General features: G+C 36.7%; 1 protein-coding gene across 2 annotated transcripts in view; it reads left to right on the top strand.

Moving 5' to 3' along the window:
* MYO5B (myosin VB) overlaps nucleotides 1-21,607 on the top strand; it is a 571,959-nt gene that overhangs the window by 181,890 nt on the left and 368,462 nt on the right. For both annotated transcript variants that reach the window (XM_007486667.3, XM_007486668.3), the window contains exon 2: nucleotides 14,987-15,097. In XM_007486667.3, coding sequence (XP_007486729.1) covers nucleotides 14,987-15,097 — 111 coding nt within the window. The remainder of the gene's footprint in view (nucleotides 1-14,986; nucleotides 15,098-21,607) is intronic.

Here is a 21,607-nt window from a genome sequence, read left to right as displayed (position 1 = left end):
CTCTCTCTCTCTCTCTCTCTCTCTTTCCCTCCCCACACACACAGAACCTAAGCTCCTTGAGAATAAGGAATTTCTTACTCTTTCTATTTGTATTCCCAACACTTAGCATAGTCCCTGGCACATAATTAAAGCTTAACAAATGCTTTATCATTCAAAGTAAAATCCATAAATATTTATTAAGGAGTTTACTATATCCAAAATGTCCTAAGTGCTATGAGAGCTAGCAGGACCACTCCAGGAATTCACTCTTTCATGATCTATACACATTGGATAACCAGAGAACAAAAATTTAGGGCTAAGTGTGTGAAGCTGACCATAATTGTAATAAGTCTTTGGGAAAATAGACAACTGTGGGCCAAGGTGGCCTTAAAAAAAGCTTCATGGATGCTGTGTAGGTCTTGATTTGAGCCTCCTATGATTCTGGAGAAGACTGACTACAAACTGGTACTTACAATTTCTTTCCTTTCACCCTCTAACTTTGTAGTCAGGCTTCCAGCTTTGTCAGTAAACCAAAATTACTCTCTCCAAAGGTACTAATGACGTGTTGTTTTAAAAAACAAACAAATAAACTCTTACTTTCTGTCTTAGATTTGATATTAAGTATAATTTCAAGGCAAAAGAATGGTAAGGGGAAGGTAATTAGGATTGAGTAATTTTCCCAGAGTCACACAGATAGGAAGTGTCTGAGATCATATTTGAATCCAGGACCTCCTATCTCTAGGCCTGGCTCCCAATTCTCTGAGCCATGCAGCTGGCCTTTAATGATCTTTTAATCACCAAATCTAATGACCTTTTCCCTCAACCCTTATCTTTTTTATTGGTCCAAAGTCTTTAATACTGTTGATAATCTCTTCTTCTATTTGATATGCTTGTCTCTAGGTTTTTGTTACTCTGTTTTTTCTTAGTTTTTTTCCTACCTGTCTGACCACTTTCTCCTCCTTTGCTAAGATTTTCACTCAGTTCATACCCACTAACTGTGGGGTTCTCCAAGGCTCTGCTCAGGGCCCTCTTCTTATCTCCCTTTATTCTATTTGATGAGGTGATTGTGTCAGCTTCTATATTTTCCCTTATTATCTCTATGCAGATGACTCTCTGACTTAATTGTCCAGCCCTAACCTCTTTTTTTGATCTCCAGTCTTGCATTTCCAACTGACCTATTAGACCTCTCAAAATGGATGTTTCAGTTCCAGTAGCATCTTAAACTCAGCATGTCTATAAAACCTCTCATTATCTTCACTACCACCATATATTCCCCTCCCCCATCCCTTGCTAAAACCCTTCCATCTTCCTAACATCCCTATTACTGTTAAGGGTACCATTATATTTGCAGGAATTAAATTTTAAGAGTTGGATTAAAATATATGAAAATTATAAATAATATGGGAGTTACAAATTTAAAGTATTATTGCTCAAAGTCAAAATGACTTTTAATAGCTTTTATTTACAAAAGAGATGGAAAGAGTGAAAGTAGAGAAATACAGAAAGGTAGAAAGGACATTTAGCTTATCTATCTAAATATTTCTCTGGTGCTCAACTCAACCAAGACTTGTTGACCTTTAGCCAGAATTAAACTCTCTCCAGAGGACAGGAAAGGAAAGCCAGCTATTCACTCACCCAAGTTCCCTCCAAGAGGTAGGTCAAAACTCGAGCTGAAGATGACTCCTGAGGCTAACTTTTTTCTTGAAGTTGACTTTCTTTTTGAAGCCCACTTCCTTTTTGAAGCTGACTCCCCAGACCCAGAAATTCAGGGCCTTATATGGTGGCCCATGGGGGCAATGTCTGTGGGATCCACTTCTCGCCTTCTGGAGGGTAAATGCTCATCAAAAAGGTTCACAGATTCCTGGCTGATTGAGTTTCTAAGGATGCGAATTCTCTAAATGGTTTTTGAGCTCCTCCACCTAGTTCAAGTTTTTGTTGATTCAATCAAAAGGTAGACAAAGGAGTGTTAATCCTGTCTTCATAATCTAGTGAATTACTAAGTAGGGATACTTAAGTTATTGTTAGCCAAAGTGTTAACTCCAACTAGATAAAGAGAATAAAGAATTCCCTTTTTACAAGTGTAAAGTTAAAATAGACAAAGAGAACCAAGAATTTCCTTTCATATACTCCCAGTCATCTATGTTTACAACCTTAGTGTCATCCCTAACTCTTCATTCTGTTTCATATCCCATCCAATCAGCTGTCAAGTTCAATTGTTACCTGTAGGATCAAATAGAAAACCCTTTGCCTGGAATTGTTGAAGAATTCCCAAAGTTGGGGAATGGCTGAACTAGTTGTGTCATTTAATTTTAACAGCATATTATTGAGTTATAATTAATGACAATGGGGATGGGTTCAGAAAAACCTGAGAAGACTTACATGAATTGGTGTAAAAAAGAAGTGACTAGAACCAGGAGAACATTGTGCCCAGTAACAGCAACATTGTATGAACACCTGATAAAGACTTAGCTTATCAGTAATATGGAAATAGGTCTTGATCCATGACACATGTAAAACCCAGTGTAATTGCACATTGGCTATGGAAGGGAGGTGGGAGGGGAGGGAAAGAACATGTATCTTGTAACCATGGGGAAATATTCTAAATTAATTAAATAAAAATTTCCAAATTAATAAAAAAATGACTTAGCTACTCTGATCAATACAATGGTCTATGACAATTTCAAAGGACTCTTGATGAAGAATGCTATCACCTCTAGAGAAAGAACTAATGAACTTTGAGTGCCAGATTGAAGTATTTTTTTTACTTTATTTTTCTTGCCATTTATTTTGCAATATGACTAATATCATAATTTCATTTTGCATAACTCCACATGTATAATGTATATTATACATTGCCTTTTCAATGGGTAGGGGAAGGGCTAGAAGAAGAGAGAATCTGGTACTGCTTTAATAAAGTTCTTTATAACTTAGTGGTCTCTACCTTTCTAATCTTATCTTACTTTATTGCCTTCCACTAATATCCTTATTATTTCTCAATCACAATGCTCTATTTCCCAACTCCTAGCATTTTCATTAGTTGCTTCCCATGCCTAGAATGCTCTCCTTCATTTCTCCCTCTTAGCTTCCCTGGCTTCCTTAGGTATAAGCTAAAGGTCCACATTTTACTAGAAGTCTTACCCAGTTCTCTTCAATCTTAGTATTTTTTCTGAGACTACTCCCAAATTTATCTGTGTATAGTTGGATTGTCTATGGTTGTTTGCATGTTGTCTTCCCCTTTGGAATGTGGGTTTTTTGAGAGTAGGAGTCATCTTTTGCCTTTTTTTCTATTCCTAGATCTTAGTTTAGAACCTGGCACATAGTAGGTACTTAATAAAAGCTAGTTCACTGACTGGATAGGAGGAAGGTGCCTTCTTAATGGTTTTCCCCTCCATCACTTAGAATTTCAAGGATCCTTCAAAGTTCAGCTTAGGTGCTATCTCCCATGAGAGGCTTTTCTTAATTCTCCCATTTATTAGTTCATCTTGTGAAATTATTTTGTATATACTTTTATATGTTTTATTTTCATATGTTTTCCTGTGGAACCTTCTCTGCCCTAGAATGTAAGCTCCTTGAACACAATGCCTTGCACATAATAAGCACTTTGTAAATACTTGTCAAATAAAAATGGATGAATAAAAGAAAGAAAGGACATTCTAAGCAAGGTAATCAGGCCAAGCAAATGCAGGGAAGTAGGAAAGAGACTGGAGTATGCCCAGAGAGATTGTACAGAGTATGTCTGATTGGATCAGGAGATTTATATTCAAGAATAGCCAGCGATAACAAAGCTAGATGGACAATATGGGGAACAATTGTGGCCTTGAAAATAAAGATCAGAACTGGATTTAATGTGAGTGGCAATAGAGGCATAGTTCTTAAAAATTCTTTTGTACCCTGGACCCCTTCAGTATCTTGGTGAAGCCCTTCTTAGGATAATGTTTTTAAATTAATTTTTATATAGGAATACAAAGAAAAGAAATTCTATCAAAATAATTTTTTAAAATTTATAGATCCCAGTTTTAGAAACACTCTACAGCAGGTGGAACTCTTATTGTTTCTTGAGCAGAATTGAAACATGATTAAAAATAAAACAAAAAAGCAGAGAACTCTCATCATTATTCAGGGTAAATTAGAGTGGGGAGAAAGAAATGGAGACATGGCTAGAACACCTTGGTGGTAATTCAGGTGTGAAGTGATGAAGGCCTGGACAGAAATGGTGGCACTGGGCATGAAAAAGAAGATATTAACATGAAGAAAGAAAAAAACAGGATTTTGTGATGTGTTGAATTATATAGGATAAAAGAAAGAGAATTGTGGAATGTAACTCCAAGGCATAACATGAGAAGCTGTTAAAGTGGAAGTTCAATAAGAGAAAAGGAGTAATTGGGAAAGCATAATAACTTAGGGAAGGAGCACGAAAAGAATAATTTCAGTTTTTGATAAATAGTATGAAAAAAGCAATAACTCACATTTCTATGGTATTTTGCAAAGGGTTATTACATACATATGGTACGTAATATTCAAAACATTTTCCATACTATGCCCCTGCATGAGTGTCAGCTCACAGTCTCTTAATGCACATCACCACCATTTTCTCTCTCAGGTCCAAGATTATTATCTCTAAATCAGACACTGAGTAATAAAAATGCTGAGCAAACCATGTTCCCAGATCCCTAAAGTATGCCCATTTCCTACCCTCTATATTCTGACTTTGAACTAAATGGTGTCAGTCTCTCTCTAACCAATAACAAATTTTAGATGACTTTCACACTTTGGAATTTTGTGTGTGTGTGTGAGTGAGTGATATATAACCCAAATATATAGAGAAATTAAAATGCAGATTATATTATAAATTAAATATAGATTATAATATGTAAACATAATATCTATAATTAAATATATCATCAAAGTGTAATATAAAGGCTTGATAATTATAGGTTAACAAGTAGGAAAATTTGGTGATACAGTATTGAACCTGGAGTCAGGATAATCTGAATTCAAGTATAGCCTCAGATGCTTAATAGCTATGTGAACCCTAATAAGTTGATTAAACTTCTTTACCCTCAGTTACCTTATCTGTAACATGGAGATAATAATAGCACCTACATCCCAGAGTAGTTGTGGTAAAATGAGATAGCATTTCTAAAGCACTTTTGTAAAGCAAAACTTAAAACTCTTTATACATGCCAGCTATTATTATATAGAAGCATATTTTATAACTGTCATCTATGATCTTGAGCCTTGCAAAAAGAATAATTTTTTTTCATTATTTCTGCCTTCCCTTCTTTAGCTCCACAGAGCTGGGGTACTTTTCAGTAGACATTTTCAATTCTTCTTCCTAATTTTCAATGTCGGGTTGTTCTGAGGTGAGAGCGTGATGGGAGTGTTCTTGGGTAGCCTCATGTCAAAGTGGCCTTGGAGTTGATCTTGAGTGGCATACACATGGCTAATCCAATTAATTAAACAAAAATGAACAGAAGCTACATTTTCTGCTGCCCTACTCTCTATGGGAGCTGTAACCAGAGTTATAGTCCTGGGAGAGATTGTGCTGCAGTGAAGAGGAAAAGGAAGAGGAAGAACTTGCTCTCCTCTTTTGGAACATCTTTCCTAAGGTATCACCTTTCTCACTTGCTCTTGCTCCTTATAGCTTATTTCACTTGAACTCATAGGTTCTTATAAAACTCTTGTCCCACAGTAGAAGTTGAATGCTATAACAACTAAATGCCCAAGTTGGACTGCCAAAAAGAGCTACGATAAGACATCTCCATTCTTTCTTTGCAGGGAGTGGGAGTGGAGTGGAGACCACAATCATGCTATATACTGCATATGAATTTATGCTCTTTGAGTAGATTGATTATGTGGAACTCTTCCCCCCCCCTTTTTTTTTTCCTTTGGAATGGCTCTTGGGATATAGTAAGGAGAAAGATGTTCTGAGAAATCTAGATGATATAAGAAGAAAATATACCAACAAAATTCACTTTCCAAAAAAGGTTAAAAAAAAAAACCCACATAATTCCTATCTACATTCCCCACATGCTTCTCAACATACTTCAGCTTACCTGAGCAGCTTAAAGGCCATGCCAACTTTTCCCGAGGTCATTGGCTTCACTGAAGAAATTTGAGCCTTGCTCCAAACCCAGTTTTGCTTTAGTCCCCCTGGCGCCAGGCTGACATGAAGGTTTTCAGTACATATAGTGCTTTGCAGGGAACGGAGACTTTCCAGGCTGGGAAAACTTAAATTAGAGTGAATAAATAACAACTTGGCATGCCACTTTAGAAAGGCCACTGACCCCTGCTCCACAGGAGTATAAATTCAGTCACTAAATAAACTAGAAGATAAAGGGAATTAGGTCTTTAGAGATGTTGTGACCAGGCTGCTGGCATTTATTGGAGATACATGGAAGTTGCATATGCTCTAGATTTATAAGAGAAAAAGTGGTTAATACATGAGTCAAGGAGGTTCTGGGTCATATGTTGACATATAATCATTATCTTTCTCTAGGCTCTCATCACCTCACTCTTGGATTCTTCCAATATGACTCCCAAATTGGTCTTCCAGTCTTCATGCCATGTTTCACAGAGCTACCAAAATGACATTCCTAAAGCATAGTTATGGTTTGTTTGTCCCCTTGTTCAAGAAATTCCAGTGGCTCCCTATTACCTCTTAGATAAAGTATATTGCCTTTGTTTCATTTTCAAAGTCCTTCACAATGTTGCTCTAGCCTACCTTTTTTCATGGACATCATGTTTCATGGACATGATTCCTTTTCATGTACTCTGAGTTGCAGTCCAGGTTGGCCTATTTTCTCTTTCCCAACCTTCATTTTTCATTTCCTATTGCTATGCCTTTACACAGGCTACCCCTCATCCCCTAAATCCACCCCTTTCCTTTTTTCAAGGTGAAACACATTAGTTCTATGATATTAAAATCAATGAAAGGAACTGGATATGTTTAGCGTGGGGAAAAGAAAACCTGAAGGAATATGATATCTGTCTTCAAGAACTTGAAGAACTGTCATGTGGAGGGAGAGATTAGGCTTGTTCTTTTTGGCCCTAGTAGGCAATATTGGTAACATTGGATGAAAGTTAAAAAGAGGTCAATTTAGGCTATTTGGTGATGCAAATTTCCTAACAAGTAGAGCTATACAAAATTGAAATGGGTATCTAGGAAGGTAATGGGCTTCCCTTCCTTGGAGGTTTTCAAACAGAAGCTAGTCTCATCTCCACATATCTATTGCCTTATGGGAAATGGAGTAGAAGTCAGATTCATTGTGTGGGGTTGCTTTGAAATAAGGAAAAACTAGGAGTCTTTAGTTGAACTGCCTTAAGACACAAATTTATCTTCTGTTCTACTACTCTTCTAAAATTCACAAAAAAAAATGGTGGGTATTTGGTAAGATGTTATTTTCTTCTCTGCCTTTTCTGAAAGTAGAAGTAGAGGTAATGATGAGAAGGTATTAGGTAGTTTCAGAAAGCACTGTTCATGGCACTGAAGGAGATTTGACTACATTGACATATCATCTTCTGTTCATTATAGGATATAGCCAGTGGAAATGTCCCATGGTTCCAGAGAGGTGTATATGTCTTTCTTCCCTCTTTTGTGTTGATCAGCTATTACATTTTTTAAAATTCTTATTTGGTCAATTTTGCAACTATTACATTTAGAAGCAAATGCACTCTATTTTGTTTTGAAGATAAGGGAAGACCAGGATTCAGTTAGATCTCTACTATGGATATACTTTATATGGTATGTTTTGGTTAATCTGATCCCAATTATCTCTCTTTCCAGGCTATACAAACTATTTCTTATGGCTTGCCCATTCATTGAGACTTCCTCCATGCCTAGTATCAAGGTGGTGGGGCATCTGAGGTTTGAATTCCCTGCAGGTTGAAGAGTACAGGGTATTCTTCACACATCTGGTAGCTTTGTCATTTTTTACAACCTTATTTGCCTTTCTTCAAAGCAAGGAAAAGGTTTCATTCCCTTTCCCAGATATTTCTTAAGATTATTTGAACTTTCTAATATTCTAATTTAGTCATCAAGTATTTTTTTAAATAAACTTTTACCTTTTGTCCTAAGGCAGAAGAGCCAGTAGTAAGGGCTAGGCAGTGAGGGTTGTGACTTCTCCAGGGTCACACAACTAGGAAGTATCTAAGGTCAGTTCAGATTTGAACCCAGTACCTCCCACCTCTAGGTCTGGCTCTCAAACCACTGAACCACCCAGCTGCCCCCAATCATCAATTATTTTAGGCACTCACCAGGAGGCAGAATTTGGACTAATTTATTTATCAAATGATATTTGAGTACCTACTATGTGTTGTATACAACAAAAGTCCTTTTGGAGAGCAAGGACCATTTCTATGATATATTTGTGTGCTCTCCAAATACTGTCGTCCCCCCAAAAAATAGCTCACTTAATCTCTCAACAAGCATCGTGATTGGTAGCCATGACTTCTTTAACTGTCTTGCTTTTTTTGCCAGTGAGGACTTTAGTCTTCAATTCTAAGAGGTCATTTAAGTAGGCAACATCTCTACCAACCCAATTTCCTTTTCAAAAGAGACCATAAGAAATATTCTTTGCCCTGAAAAAGCTTATAGTTTAATTGGGGAAATAAAACACATTGATATTCTAATTAAACACAAAGTAGCACCTAAATACCAAGGGAACGGGATTGACATTAAGCACTATAGGAATTCATAAGAGGAGGAGTCAATGTGAGTAATGTGGAAAAAGGCTTTACTTGTTCATGGCAGAATTCATGTATTGATCTTTGTATCCTTCGCTGCTCCACTTCTCACTTCCAGTACTTAGAGCTTTGCCCAAAGGTACTAAAAATGTTTGTTAAATGACATTGTATTTAATTACCATTTTAAACCTTTCTGGCTTCAGAAGTCTTTGAGTTTGGGAGTTATTAGTCTGATAGAGGTGTATAAGACAGATTGGATGTAGTGAAAAACTGGATACCAAGTAGACAGGTTAGGAAGTTATGACAATTGTCTTGGAGTGAAAAAAAATGTTCCTCTTATTCATAGTAAACATACAAAAGGAGAAATTATCTTCCTTCTCCTCCTCCTCGTCATCATCATCAGATAGAGATTCAAGTCCATGAGATTTGAAAGATAGGAAAAGTAGAATTTCCCTCAATCCAACTCAGATGCCTTTCTGATGTCTTCCTTAATACCTCACTTGTGAGTTTGTTTCCCTCCACAGATAACCTTGAATTTAGCATATGTATATATGCTGTATATTGCATATTAGCATATTATAAGCTCCTTAAGAGCAGATCTTGTTTTATTGGTTAGATGGTTGAATAAGTAATGCTGGAAAAGGACAACAGAATTATGTTTTCATTCCTTTCTTTTTTTTTAACCCTTAACTTCTGTATTAGACTATATATTGTGCGTTGGTTCCAAAGCAGAAAAGTAATAAAGGCTAGGTATTGGGTTTTAAGTGACTTGCTCAGTGTTACACATCTAAGAAGTGTTGGAGGTCAAATCTGAACCCAGAACCTTCCAGGTCTTTCAATCCTCTGAACCACCTCGATGCCCCTATGCTTTCATAACTTTTGTGCCCTGATATGTGGTTTCTTTGGGGGGGGTGTGGGTGGGAGGAGGATTTAACATTTACAGATAGATTGATAGTTTTTTATTCATAATAAGACTAAAGAATTTTTGCTTTTCTTATCGTTTCTATTTTAGTAAATTATATTATAGAGACAAGTTTATATTGTTGGCTTTCTTCCACTCCCCACCCTATTTGTTGAAATAAATGTGGCTTGATACAACATTGCTGGTGCAATAATCCAGAAAGGAATTAAGTAATAAAGTTACCAAGTGATATTCAAGTATCAACTCAGCACTGAAATGTTACTGGCCTTCATTGATAAAGACTCCAGAAACATCTTATTAATTAAAATAAGCTTAAAATGCTTTATATATGAGTGGCATTTTTATTCCCAAGTCCTATTATATCTGTCTCTTGTCTTCACAGCGTCCCAAGAAGGTTAATAAGAATAGGTATTGAAATCATCATAATATAAATGAGGAGGGAAGAGCCCAGAGTGATTAACCAGCAAATATTTGTGTCTAACTTCCTGGCACAAGACATGCTAATTCTGTTAGATTTACTAGGAAATAGCACATTCCTGTTCCTGCTGAGAACCTTTCAGCCTAGTTAAAGACACAAGACTGTGAAAAATTTAAAAATTAAAGAAGAGTTAAATAATAACACAAAATATAACTCGAGACCATAATACTGATTTCTCTCATCATAATGATAAGCTTAAGTGATTTGCTCAAAAGCTATCAATCTCAAGCTAAGTCTGGAACCCTGGTTGCAACTTATAGCCCAGTCTCCCCCTCTTGCATCTTGATGATAACAGTTCAGTATCCCCCAAACTCAGGTCCTTTGAAGAGGAAGAAGGATAAGTCTTATCCATTTCCTTTTTGGCAGTATTCCTCGTGGACTGTGGGATTAAGTACAGTTCTTGTTTTGTGTTGGACTGGTGGGTACTCTGCCTTATAGGGTGATGGGAGATCTTTGGTTATATAATTCAGAACTCAGCATCAGGGATGATGTGGATCACTTCAGAGAGACCAGGCACAAGCAGTATAATTAAAGTTTAGAAGGCAGCACCTTAATGAAAGGTCAGTGGAAGCCAGTGGTTGGTTTCAATGACAGTAAATGATGACAGGTTGGATTGTGAAGAAGAATTAGCTGACAGTAAAGGTTGTTAAACACAGCTCAGGAAAAGAATCTGTCAAGATTCCTTCTCTAGAGATTTCATAGGAAGCAGGGCCTTGATAGCTCTGTTGGCTGTCAGAATTTAGGGAAGGCTCACTTGGAGGCAGGGAGGTGGTTCTGGAGATATCCTGAGGTGCCTCCACCCCAGTGCCAAAAAGAAATAGTATTTGCTTTTCATCAAGAGGTTGGAATGTCAAGAATTCTTTCTTGCTACTCTCATAATGATAAGTATTCCAAGTGCACAGCATTGGGACTAACATCAGTATCAAAATGGACTTTAATATATAGTAAAGAAAATCCTGTTTGCCTTAGGGATTGTGTATCCACCACCCTCTATACATACAGATGCTGATGGCAACTGAACATCAGTAAGACACCAGATTTAAATTTCTCTCTAGTAACAAGCATGAAATGGCAAAGTAGCATGGTGGAAAGGGCTCTACATTTAGTCAGAATATTTGGGCTCAACTCTAGATCTGTGACTTGTTCAACTTGTGTGACCTTGAGCAAATTGTATAACCCCTTTGGGCTTCAGTTTTATATTTTCTCCCAATGAAAGCATTAGATTAGGTGATCTGAAACATTCTTTTTAGTTCTAGAGCTTTAATCTTGTTTTGTTTGGTTTTGTTTTCCTGATCCTATCCTCTTTTTCCATACATTCTTGCAAAATCTTGCTGAGATTAGAAGTATGGTTTATAGAGAAGAATCTCCTCTTCTTTTTCCCTTCCTTCCTTCCTTCCTTCCTTCCTTCCTTCCTTCCTTCCTTCCTTCCTTCCTTCCTTCCTCCCTCCCTCCCTCCCTCCCTCCCTCCCTCCCTCCCTCTCTCTTCTGTCCCTGACTCTTTCCCTTTATAGAAAGGTAGTATATCTATAGAAAAAAGCAGTCTATAACTTTCACCTCATCAGTATTTCCAGGGTACTTCCCTAAAGGGCTAAAAATTATAGACACAAAGTTGTATTAGTGTTCTTGGTAATGGGTTTCCTTAGAAGGAAATTAGACTAGGGAATGATGTTTTTTACCTGTATGACCACTTAACCCAAGGCTAAAGTGGTACATTAATGAAAATGTGACTCTAAACCTAATTGGAGGTTGAGAGATGGAATATTTTTTTTTTGCTAGATGTTAGTATTTACAGAACTCACAAACACATCATCTTTACAAGACATTCAGTGACATTTAGAGTTACGCTTGTATAATTTTCTGATTGTAATTTCAATAGCTATAGAGCTGATTTTGGCAGGGTTGCCATTAACCAATTAGAAACATTTAAAAACACATTTTAAATGTTTGTTCCACTAATTACTTTATTGTGACTTGTGAAAGAATTTGCCTTTGTTACCTGACTGTGGAGAACACATCAGCAGAGACTCCGGAGCTAGTTTGTGTCATTTCTGTGGCAAGGCCCTTGCCATATCTCTAAAAGTGTTGCATTAAATCAGAAGCTGATTTTCATGATATAAAATAAAGGGATCTTAATGTCTTCTGTTCTTGTATCAGCGTTCCTGGACATACTTTACCATCTTTCATTCTATCAGCCCTGTGCCTTCTCCCAAACTTCAGTGAGTCTTCACCTGCTTCAAAACAAAAATATCAACAATAAAAATGCCAGATTATAGTAGTCATCCCACTTGCTCTCTTAAGAAAGAGGAAAGTGCACTTCCCTAATGATAAAAAAAATTCCTTCTTTCACATATAAGGCAAATATGTCACCCTTTTTGTCCAGGTTTAAAACAAAATTATCTTTAAAAATGTATATTCTCCATATAGTTAGTTTCTTGTGGTTACATATAGCCATCCCAGAACTTACTATTGCATAGTAATTTAATTTCCTGGTATTTTAAAATATGAGTATATGTAACTTTAAAGTTATTTTTACATTAAACTTTGTATTTCTGTTATGTATATGTATTTGTTTTAAATATATAATTCAACATGCTGTCCTCCTTGTCTGTGGTCATTTCTGACCTATTTTTTTCCCTCTCCTTTCATTTTGGCTACTTTATTTCTACCTCTCCTTTCTCTTCTCTCCCTGAACTTTTCCCTATGAATAAAAAAAAAAACGAAAAACAAAACCAGTGTAACAAACATATGTTATCCAGCAAAGCAAATTCTCACATTGAATATCTTTCAAAATGTGTATCTTTTCTTCATTTTGGGGTCATCAGCTTTCTGTCAGGAGGTGTATAGCATGCTTCATCATTGGCTTATGGGAATCTTGACTGACAATTACATTATTGCACTAAGGCTGTCATTTGTTTAGGAAATACTGTCATTTTGCCAAAGACATCCCCCCTTGTCTTCATTTCTTCCTTGATTTTTGTCAAAATTATTTTGACGGGTTTTTTTGATAAATATTTTGTATACTTGGATAAGTCATTGTCTAAACTTTTGATTCATTTTTCTTATTGTAATGTTTTAGAAGAAGGAGCCTAGCAGAGTAGGGGAAGGACTTGGGTTAAAACCTAATGTGTGTACACACACACGTAATGTGCTACTTCAGAGTATTCCACACAGTTGTGTAATTGTTGTTGGAAGACTTTAACAAATGGGCTTATTCTTTTGTAAATTTTTCAGTTTGCCTCTCAAATGTTCAGTTTTTGTCTTAAGGTTTGCTGTGTTTTGTTGGACTGATGGTCCATATTTCTTAATTTTGTATTTCAGTTTCTGGAATATTTCATTGTCTTCCTTAAAAACAAACAAAAAACTACCTTGGTCATACTATGGTTTAATGCAAAATGAGCTCTTTAATACTTGTGACAACTTGTATTCATATTATTATTACAATTAACAACAATACTTTTTTTTCCTTGTCTACATAACACTTGAATTTAGCAATGATATGTCAAGGCATGTTAAATTTTGAGCCCTTCCTTGTAAGGGTTCTTGGAATCTTTGATGACTGAGTAAAATATAGATTTCAAAACTTTTGTTTTTCCATGTTTATTAGAATGTGAATAATTTATATCTTTCAACTTTATTTCATGCTATATGTTTTCCTTTATTGTGGATAACTTAGTTAAATTCTTTGAGCTTGTATATGGAACTAGCAAAATGTTCTACATTGTATGAAATTCTGTTTTCTTCTATAGTCAATCTAGTTTATGGTCTCAGGTAAGGATATTTATCACATTTTCAATATTATTCATTTTCTTCATTATTACTACTTCTTTTTTTCTTACTATTTAATCTTATTCTTCTCATGGGATTTCTTTTTTTTAATATGAGGTTCTTTTAAAACTTGGTCTTGTGATTTTTCTAGGCTGGGCAATTCTCTCCTAATTTCTGGGAATGTGCTATATATCCATTTGAGAACATACCAGAGGATATTTATCTTGTATGATGTCTTCATTTGCCTCTTTTACTTTAGGTACTTCAGCAAACTTCATAGCTGTTTAATATTTTTATTTGTACTCACACTCTTCTTTCCTTTGCTATTTTCTTATTTAAGCTGAACCCTTTTTTTTTTTACTTCTTAAAAGTTATATTGCAAATCTTTGTATCTAGGCTCTTTATTTTGGGGGAGAAAGAGTCTGTGTCTGTTCAGTCCTCTAAGTCTAGAATTTTTCATTGGTCTCTTTTGGCAGTTATTTCCTTGTAGCCATGGCATCTCGACATACTGCATCTTACAATGGGCAAAATCCATTGAAAACCATTTTTATCATTTTACTTTTCTCAGAAATGCCCAAGTCAAAAAGTTAAAAAATACTGTATTCATAGTAGCTTTTTTTAATGGCAAAAACCCCCCTAGGAACTAAGGGGGTGTCTATCAATTGGAGAATGACTGAATAATTTTGGTATATGAATAGGGAGGTATGCTATTATGATATAAGAAATAATGAAGGGGACAATTTTAGAGAAACCTGAAAAGAACTTTATGACGTGGTAGAGTGGGAAGTTAACAGAACTGGAAGAATAATTTATAACCACAATATTAGAAAGATAACTCTGAATCTCCTCAACACAAATATGATTTGCGATTTCAGAAAATTTGTGAAGAAACATGATCCCTACCTCCTGACAAGGGATTTAGTGCACATTGAAACATATTTTCCTTTGGACATGTACACTGAAACAAAACAAATGACCACATTTCACATGTTTGTAACAGGAATTTTGCTTTTCTTTTTTAATGTGGGAGGAGGTGGTAGGGAGAGAAGGAAGATTTTGAATTAAAAAAAATTAATTAAAAAAATGTCCAAAGAAGCACTTTTAGGGAAATGAAAGTTGCACTTTGAATCTGACTCATTTATGATCTTGTCTTCTAGTTCACAAGGGTTTGGATCCCTGACCCTGATGAAGTATGGCGATCAGCAGAGATAGTCAAGGACTACAAGGAGGGTGAGAAAATTCTCCAGCTGAAACTTGAAGATGAAACTGTAAGTGTTCTGTTTGTAAATGTTCGGATTAATGATGAATGGAACTAAACCTTAGACTGAAAACTCTTTTGATATTCAGGACTCTTTGCATGTGTAGTTCCTTATAGAGGAAGTTTATTAAAGTCCTAAGGCATAATTTGATACCTATTGATTTACTTTTTGTGCAATTGTGATAATACATTGAAAGTAATCTTTTAAGGAAGGACTGTCAGAAATGTGTTTATAAGTCAAATTTTGCCAATATTTGAAGATATTTATAGTCAGAACTTTTCCCACCTCTAATCATTTTTTTTTGTCTGTAACTTTCCTTTAGTGATTCTGTGCAGAATAGCAACATAGATAGGCAACATAAAAATGCCAGGCATTGTATTAAATGTTGGGGATTCAGATATAAGCAAAAAGAAGGCTTAAGAAACTTACATTTTAATGGAGGAAACAACATATAAAAAGGGGATGAAAAGGGATACAGGAGACTTGCACAGGGGCATTATGGCAAAGTGTAGAGAATTAGGAGTACAGCTAGTAGGGGAATGAAACATGGCTTCAATGGAGGTTTGGGGAGGATCTCAGCAAGCAGAGAAGGGAACTAGCTTGAAGAGAAATTTTTAAGATGAGAAGACAGCTGAATAATGGAGGCAGAGTCTGAACAGAGCACAATTAGGAGGAATCAAAACAAAATCCTGGTAGTTATTTAATGCCCCATTTTCCTTCACCTTTCCAGACTTCTTATTCCTTACTTCCCAAGTCATACTGTTCAGTACTCCTAACTGTTCCATTAATACATTCCATCCCCACCATGCCCCTAATGCTTTGCCTTCTCATCTCTGTCTACTGCCTTCCCTGGATTCCTTTAAGCCCCAACTCAAAGGGCATCTTCTACAGGAAGCCTTTTCCAAACCCACTTAATTCTAGTGCCTTCCTTTTGTTGATGATCTCCTAAGTAGCCTGTAAGTAGTCTGTATGTATTTATTTGCTTGTTGTCTTACCCATTATATTGTTCTTTAAGGGCAGGGGCTTTCTTTTCTTTCTTTCTTTTTTTTTTAAACTCTTACTTTCTATCTTGGTAAAAATTCCCAGACAGAAGGGCAAGGGCTAGGCAATGAGGTTAAGTGACTTGCTCCTGGTCACAAAGAAACCAGGGAGGAAGCCAGATTTGAAACCAGGTACTCCCAACTTCAGGCCTGGTTCTCTATCCACTATGCTACCTAATTACCCAGCAAACCTCTTAGTGTCTTTGAAAAGTAATTTTTTCCTTCCTTTTCCTTATGTCTATCTGTGAGTCAGAAACTCTTCACCTACTAGAGGTTCATTCTTTTAATGTTTTGGAAGAATACCAATATACAACTTGGATTGTCTACCTATTATCTCATTCCATTATATGACAAGCACATCTCTTTTTTCCTATCAATTGTTTCCTTTCATATTGCTTGTGCCACTTCTCATGCTCAAGCCATCATTCGTTTCTTTTAGCATTTATTGTTATGTTCACTTTTAACTTATTTGGAACATCAGTTCTTCTGAAATTCTACTGCAGAATTCATAGTCTTGCTGAGTCACTAAGAAGCTTTTCATGTTCAAGTGAAATTTGTGTGACACTTTTTGGGGATGGATCACTCTAAATACTGTGTAGTTTTTTAAAACCTCTCCTCCTACTCTGTTCATTTACCCTCTGACTCGTTTTCTAAAATGTACATGTCAATGAACTAGTCCAGTGGGTTGTCTGTCTGGCTGCATGTCAGCCATCTGGATAATGTGAATTTCTGATATTCTATAGTTTTCAGATTCATTGAATTTTCACTGAGTGCTTACTTTACAAAGCATTGTCTTTCTGTGGATACAGTGATTTAAAAAAAATGAGAAAGATTCAGCCCCCATCTTCAATGAGTAGAATATTATCTCTTTGGGAGACAGAGAGATAAGAATTGAAGTTGTAGGAGTACAAGTGAGTTGGCATTAGTTTGAAGAAAGAAATAAACAAATAGTACTTGCAATCCAGAGAAGGGAAAACAAATAGTATCTGCAATCCAGAGAAGGGAGAGATGCCATCTTTTCCTGTTGAGGATGTTAGAGAGTTTCCTAAAGAAGTCTACATTTGTAGTGGGCCTTGAGGGATGAGGTGGGGTTTGTGACAAGTAGAGAATTAGGTGGATGATGTTAATGGCATAAGTGAAAGGCAAAAAAAATAGAAAAACGTTAGGTATGTTTGATCAGCAATAAGTAATCCATTTGCCCTTAGTCTGAAATAATATCTTCTCATGCTTGTCATGTTGAGGTGGACCTTTGGATACCATGCTAAAGAACTTGGGCAATAATCCATAGTCACTGAGTAGCCATCAAAAGTTTCTGAGCAATAGAGTGATATGATTAAAACTCTGCTTTAGGAAAATAAACCTAGAGAAATGTTTTGGCTGAATAGTGCCAATGAAGACCAGGTTGGAGACTGATGCATTAATGTTGGTGAGAGATGATGAGGACCTGGATTGGGCTGAATGTAAAGGAAGGTGCTAGATTAGAAGTGTTAGAGAATTAGAAGGGACAGGACTTAGCAAGTAATTAGATAAGGATGAAGGGGAGGAGAAGAAGAGGGAAGAGTTAAAGATGACTATAATATTTTGAGTCTTGTGTGAGTGATTGGGAAACTGGAGGAAGCATCCATGTAAATAAACAATTCAGAGAGAGTAGTTAATTTGGGTTGAGGAGTGAATTATTCCAGTTTTGAACTTTTTGTTTGATTTACTCTTGGATCATCCAATAAGCAATTGGAAATGGGAGAATGAAATTTGGAAAGAAATGAGGAGTTTCTTCCTTCCACATATTTCTGTTGTTTTTTTTATTTCCACTTTCTTCACCTCACATTTTCATTATTGTTCCTGCCTTTCTCCCTGCCATTGATCCGTCTATTCCCCACCATCCTTCACTAAAAGAACCCAGGACCAGTTTGGTTAAATATGGCAATTAGGAATTTCCAGAAGGAGGTCTTTGTTGCTAAAACTGAGAGGAGATGATATAATCTGGCAAACCACCTTACTTGCATGGATTTCCATAGTGAGGAGATTAACTGCCAGATGTTGGCATGGATCAAAGACCAGGTGGTATCTTGTGTATTGGGAGGGTTGAGGTAAGATTCCAAACTTCACAAAGATGAGAAATAAATTCCAAAATGGAATTCTTGGTTAACAGGTCACTTCGGATTTTTCTATGGTTGATTTTGAAGAGTCTGAAAGGTAGTTGAGAAGTATGCATGTTTTCAGTTGAAGACTTCTGAAGAACCCTAGGGCATCTTTGAGTAATTAAAGAGACTAAGAAATCAATTAACAAACATTTATTAAGCACTTAACGTGTTCCAGGCAATGTGCTAAGAGATGGAAATTCAAAATAACGCAAAAACATTCTTTTCCCTTCCTTTTCTAGTGGAAGACATAACATGAGAAACTTATAAGCATATAATATACAGAGCAAATTGATAGCAGGTGACCTTAGAGGGGAAGCAACCAAGAAGTCAGGGAAAGGATTGGAGGGGAGGAGTCAGAGCATTCGAAGCTTGGGGAATAGTCAATTCAAAGCTCATAGATGGCAATGTGTAAGGAATAGCAAGTAGACCAGAGTGATAACAGGAAGTAAAGTACAACAAGACTATGAAGGTAGAAAGAGCCCAGATTGCAAAGAGCTTTAATTGAAAAATAATGTATTTGTTTCTAGAGATAATGGGAAGCCATTGAAGTTTGTTCAATGGGAAGGGGAGAGGAAAAGGATGTCCTCAGACCTATACTTTGGGAAAATAACTTTGGCAATTGAGGGGATTAGATTGGTGAGGACCCTAATTCATAGTTAAACTGGTCCTTAACACTACAATATCAATTTTCCTATAATTCTGCTTATAATATGCCACTCTCATTGAAGAACCTGTAATAATACCTGCTCCCTCAAATTCTTCCTAACTGCTTACTATCTTAGTCAGCCTTATTTTTCACTATTTTCAGTGCTGGGTTTTTCCACACTTATTGTGAGTTCCTACCACAGTACTTTTGCTAATATTGTTTTTCTTAATTGGACTGCCCTCTCCCCATTCCTTGCCTCATTCTGCTTTGTATCTGTTGCCCTATCCTAGTTTCAACTAGAAGGAGCAAGATACCCTTTCCAAGATAAGTTCATTACTTCTCAATGTTCCTTTTTTTTTTTTTTCAAAAAGGACCAAATATATCATGGGATGTTGTCTTGACTTGTGCATAAATTAGATTTAAGTGAGGCAGAGTTGCACAGAATCATCAACCTCACTCTCTTTTCCAGAATCATCAAAGTTCAGAGAGGCAAGACAAAAGTCAGAATGACTGGTGATGGCCTCAGATGGGATAGATGATCTTGGTATCTTTCATGCCTGATGAAGCTCTAGGGCACCCCATAGTGCCTGCTTTAGTTGCCTTCATGACCATTGGAGCAAATTGTTCTCATCCACCCATTCAGCAGGGAAAAGTCTTTGCACTCTTGGGGTAGACATCCCCTAACTCATTGATGGGTTTGAGACCCTTCAGTTACCTTCAACATGGTTTAGCCTGTTTGTCAAGACAGTTTTACTGGGTTGTGGCTCCTGTGTATTCTACAGCTTCTTGGAGCCACAGGTGAGAAGGTAGATGAGCAGCTCTGAAAAGGGCTTGGCAAGTCCCTACAACAGTGATGTTAGTCTTCCTTGATCACCTCACACAGCCCAATTCAATCTCATCACCATGCTGCTAACTCAAGATACTACCTCTCTCAACCTTCCTTTTCTTTCTCATTTGAGGCCTGGAGTGTGGAAAACCAAATTCTTCCCAATCCCTTCCTTCATAGAAGACAGAAACAGAAACCAGTACACTCTACTTTGATGCCCCAGTGTTGGATACCTCATGGTGTCCCCCCATCTCATGTTCTCACCCCCTTTGGTGTATTGTCTTCCCTATCATGTTATAAGCTCTTTTGAGGGCAGAGATTGTTTTTTCTTTTAAAAATTGTATCCCCGACCTTTAGAATATTTCATGACTCTAATAAGCACTTAATAAATGTTTATTGCATTGGTTTGGATTTATTTGCTCAGGTAAACCCAGTCTTGAAGAATCTTTTCATGCTCCACTTGCCAGGAAGACTATCTGTCGACTTCAACTACTTATTTCTTTTTCTTTTGATCTCTATTACATTTATATCCTTCGCCACTCATCTAACATTCATTTATTTGTTGTTTTACTATTTCTTCTTTCTCTACCAGGATTATAAACTTCTAGAAGGTTTGGTTTATAACATAGTTTGGGACAAACAATAGGCAGCCAATAAATGACTGAGTTGGTGAGTAAATTTGACCCCTAATTTTGTGTCACCTTGATCTAATCACTTAATGAAATTTACTCCCAGAGAATATATTTGTGAAATGGATATAAGAGGGATTCCCACCTTCCTTTCTGGGAGAGACTTCGATAGTTTTGTTATGGAGATAGTTTTGATATCTACTAGCTCTGAGACCTTGGGACAAGTCACTTAACCAAGATGAGTATCTCCGTTTGTAAAGTGAGGATAATAATAGCACATACCTCTGAGGGTTACTGTGAGGACAAAATGAAAATATTTAAAAATCCTTAGTAAACCTTAAAGCACCATATAAATACTTTTTAAAAAGATTTTGATAAGAGATATCCATGGTTTACCACATTAAATTTCTCACTCAGAGACAGAATTAAAGATCTCTTACCCATTTGAGTGGCATTTATTTTTCACTAACAGATTTCATGTTTTTTGAGTGGGTGGGGTTTTGTGTGCCTTTTTATTTCAAATTGTACATAGGAATTAGGGGACTGAGCTGCTCTGTTGCTAAAACAGAACAGATGCCTGCCTTCCTAAGCTGAAAATGAGCCAGGGACTGTGAATAACTCCTGGATGTGCTGCCTGGGAGCCTGTCCCTGCCCTGTGTTGGTATGTGGCAGGTTACCTTGTAATTGGATAGAAAGCCAGAGGAAAGGAATTGACAGTTCCGCAGTCCACTATTTCTCGGGAGATCTGATTCACTGCAGGGCAGTTGAACAGTTATGTTGTGTCAACTTGCCAGGTCCACTATGTGACTGGGAAAGAGATGCTCTATGGGAGATGTGCTATAGCTTAGTGGCCTCAACAAAGCACAGGAGAGAGATGGCTTTAGATGCCTTTGAAAATCCTCTCCTGTTGCTTTATAAGTGTGGATCAGTCCAGCCTAACCAGATGAAGCTACCTCCCTCTCCCAACAGCTTCCCACTCCCTATCTCTTACTCATGAAGTCATCATGTATTATGGTTCAACTATATCAACAAAAGGGTCAAATAATTAGTCTTAAAATAATTATGCCTTGCTTTTATTACAGAGTATGCAATAGTTTTCCAAGCACTTTCACCCAGAGACAGACAGGTTAGATACTTTAAGTTCCATTTTATGGGCAGCTAGATAGCACAGTGGGTAGAGTATTCAACCCAGAGACTTACTAGCTGTGTCATCCTGGGCAAGTCATTTAACCTGGTT

Source organism: Monodelphis domestica, chromosome 3, assembly GCF_027887165.1.
Source record: "Monodelphis domestica isolate mMonDom1 chromosome 3, mMonDom1.pri, whole genome shotgun sequence".
Taxonomy (NCBI): domain Eukaryota; kingdom Metazoa; phylum Chordata; class Mammalia; order Didelphimorphia; family Didelphidae; genus Monodelphis; species Monodelphis domestica.
The sequence above is the reverse complement of the archived record's forward strand: the minus strand, read 5'-3'. Positions and strand labels throughout refer to the sequence as shown.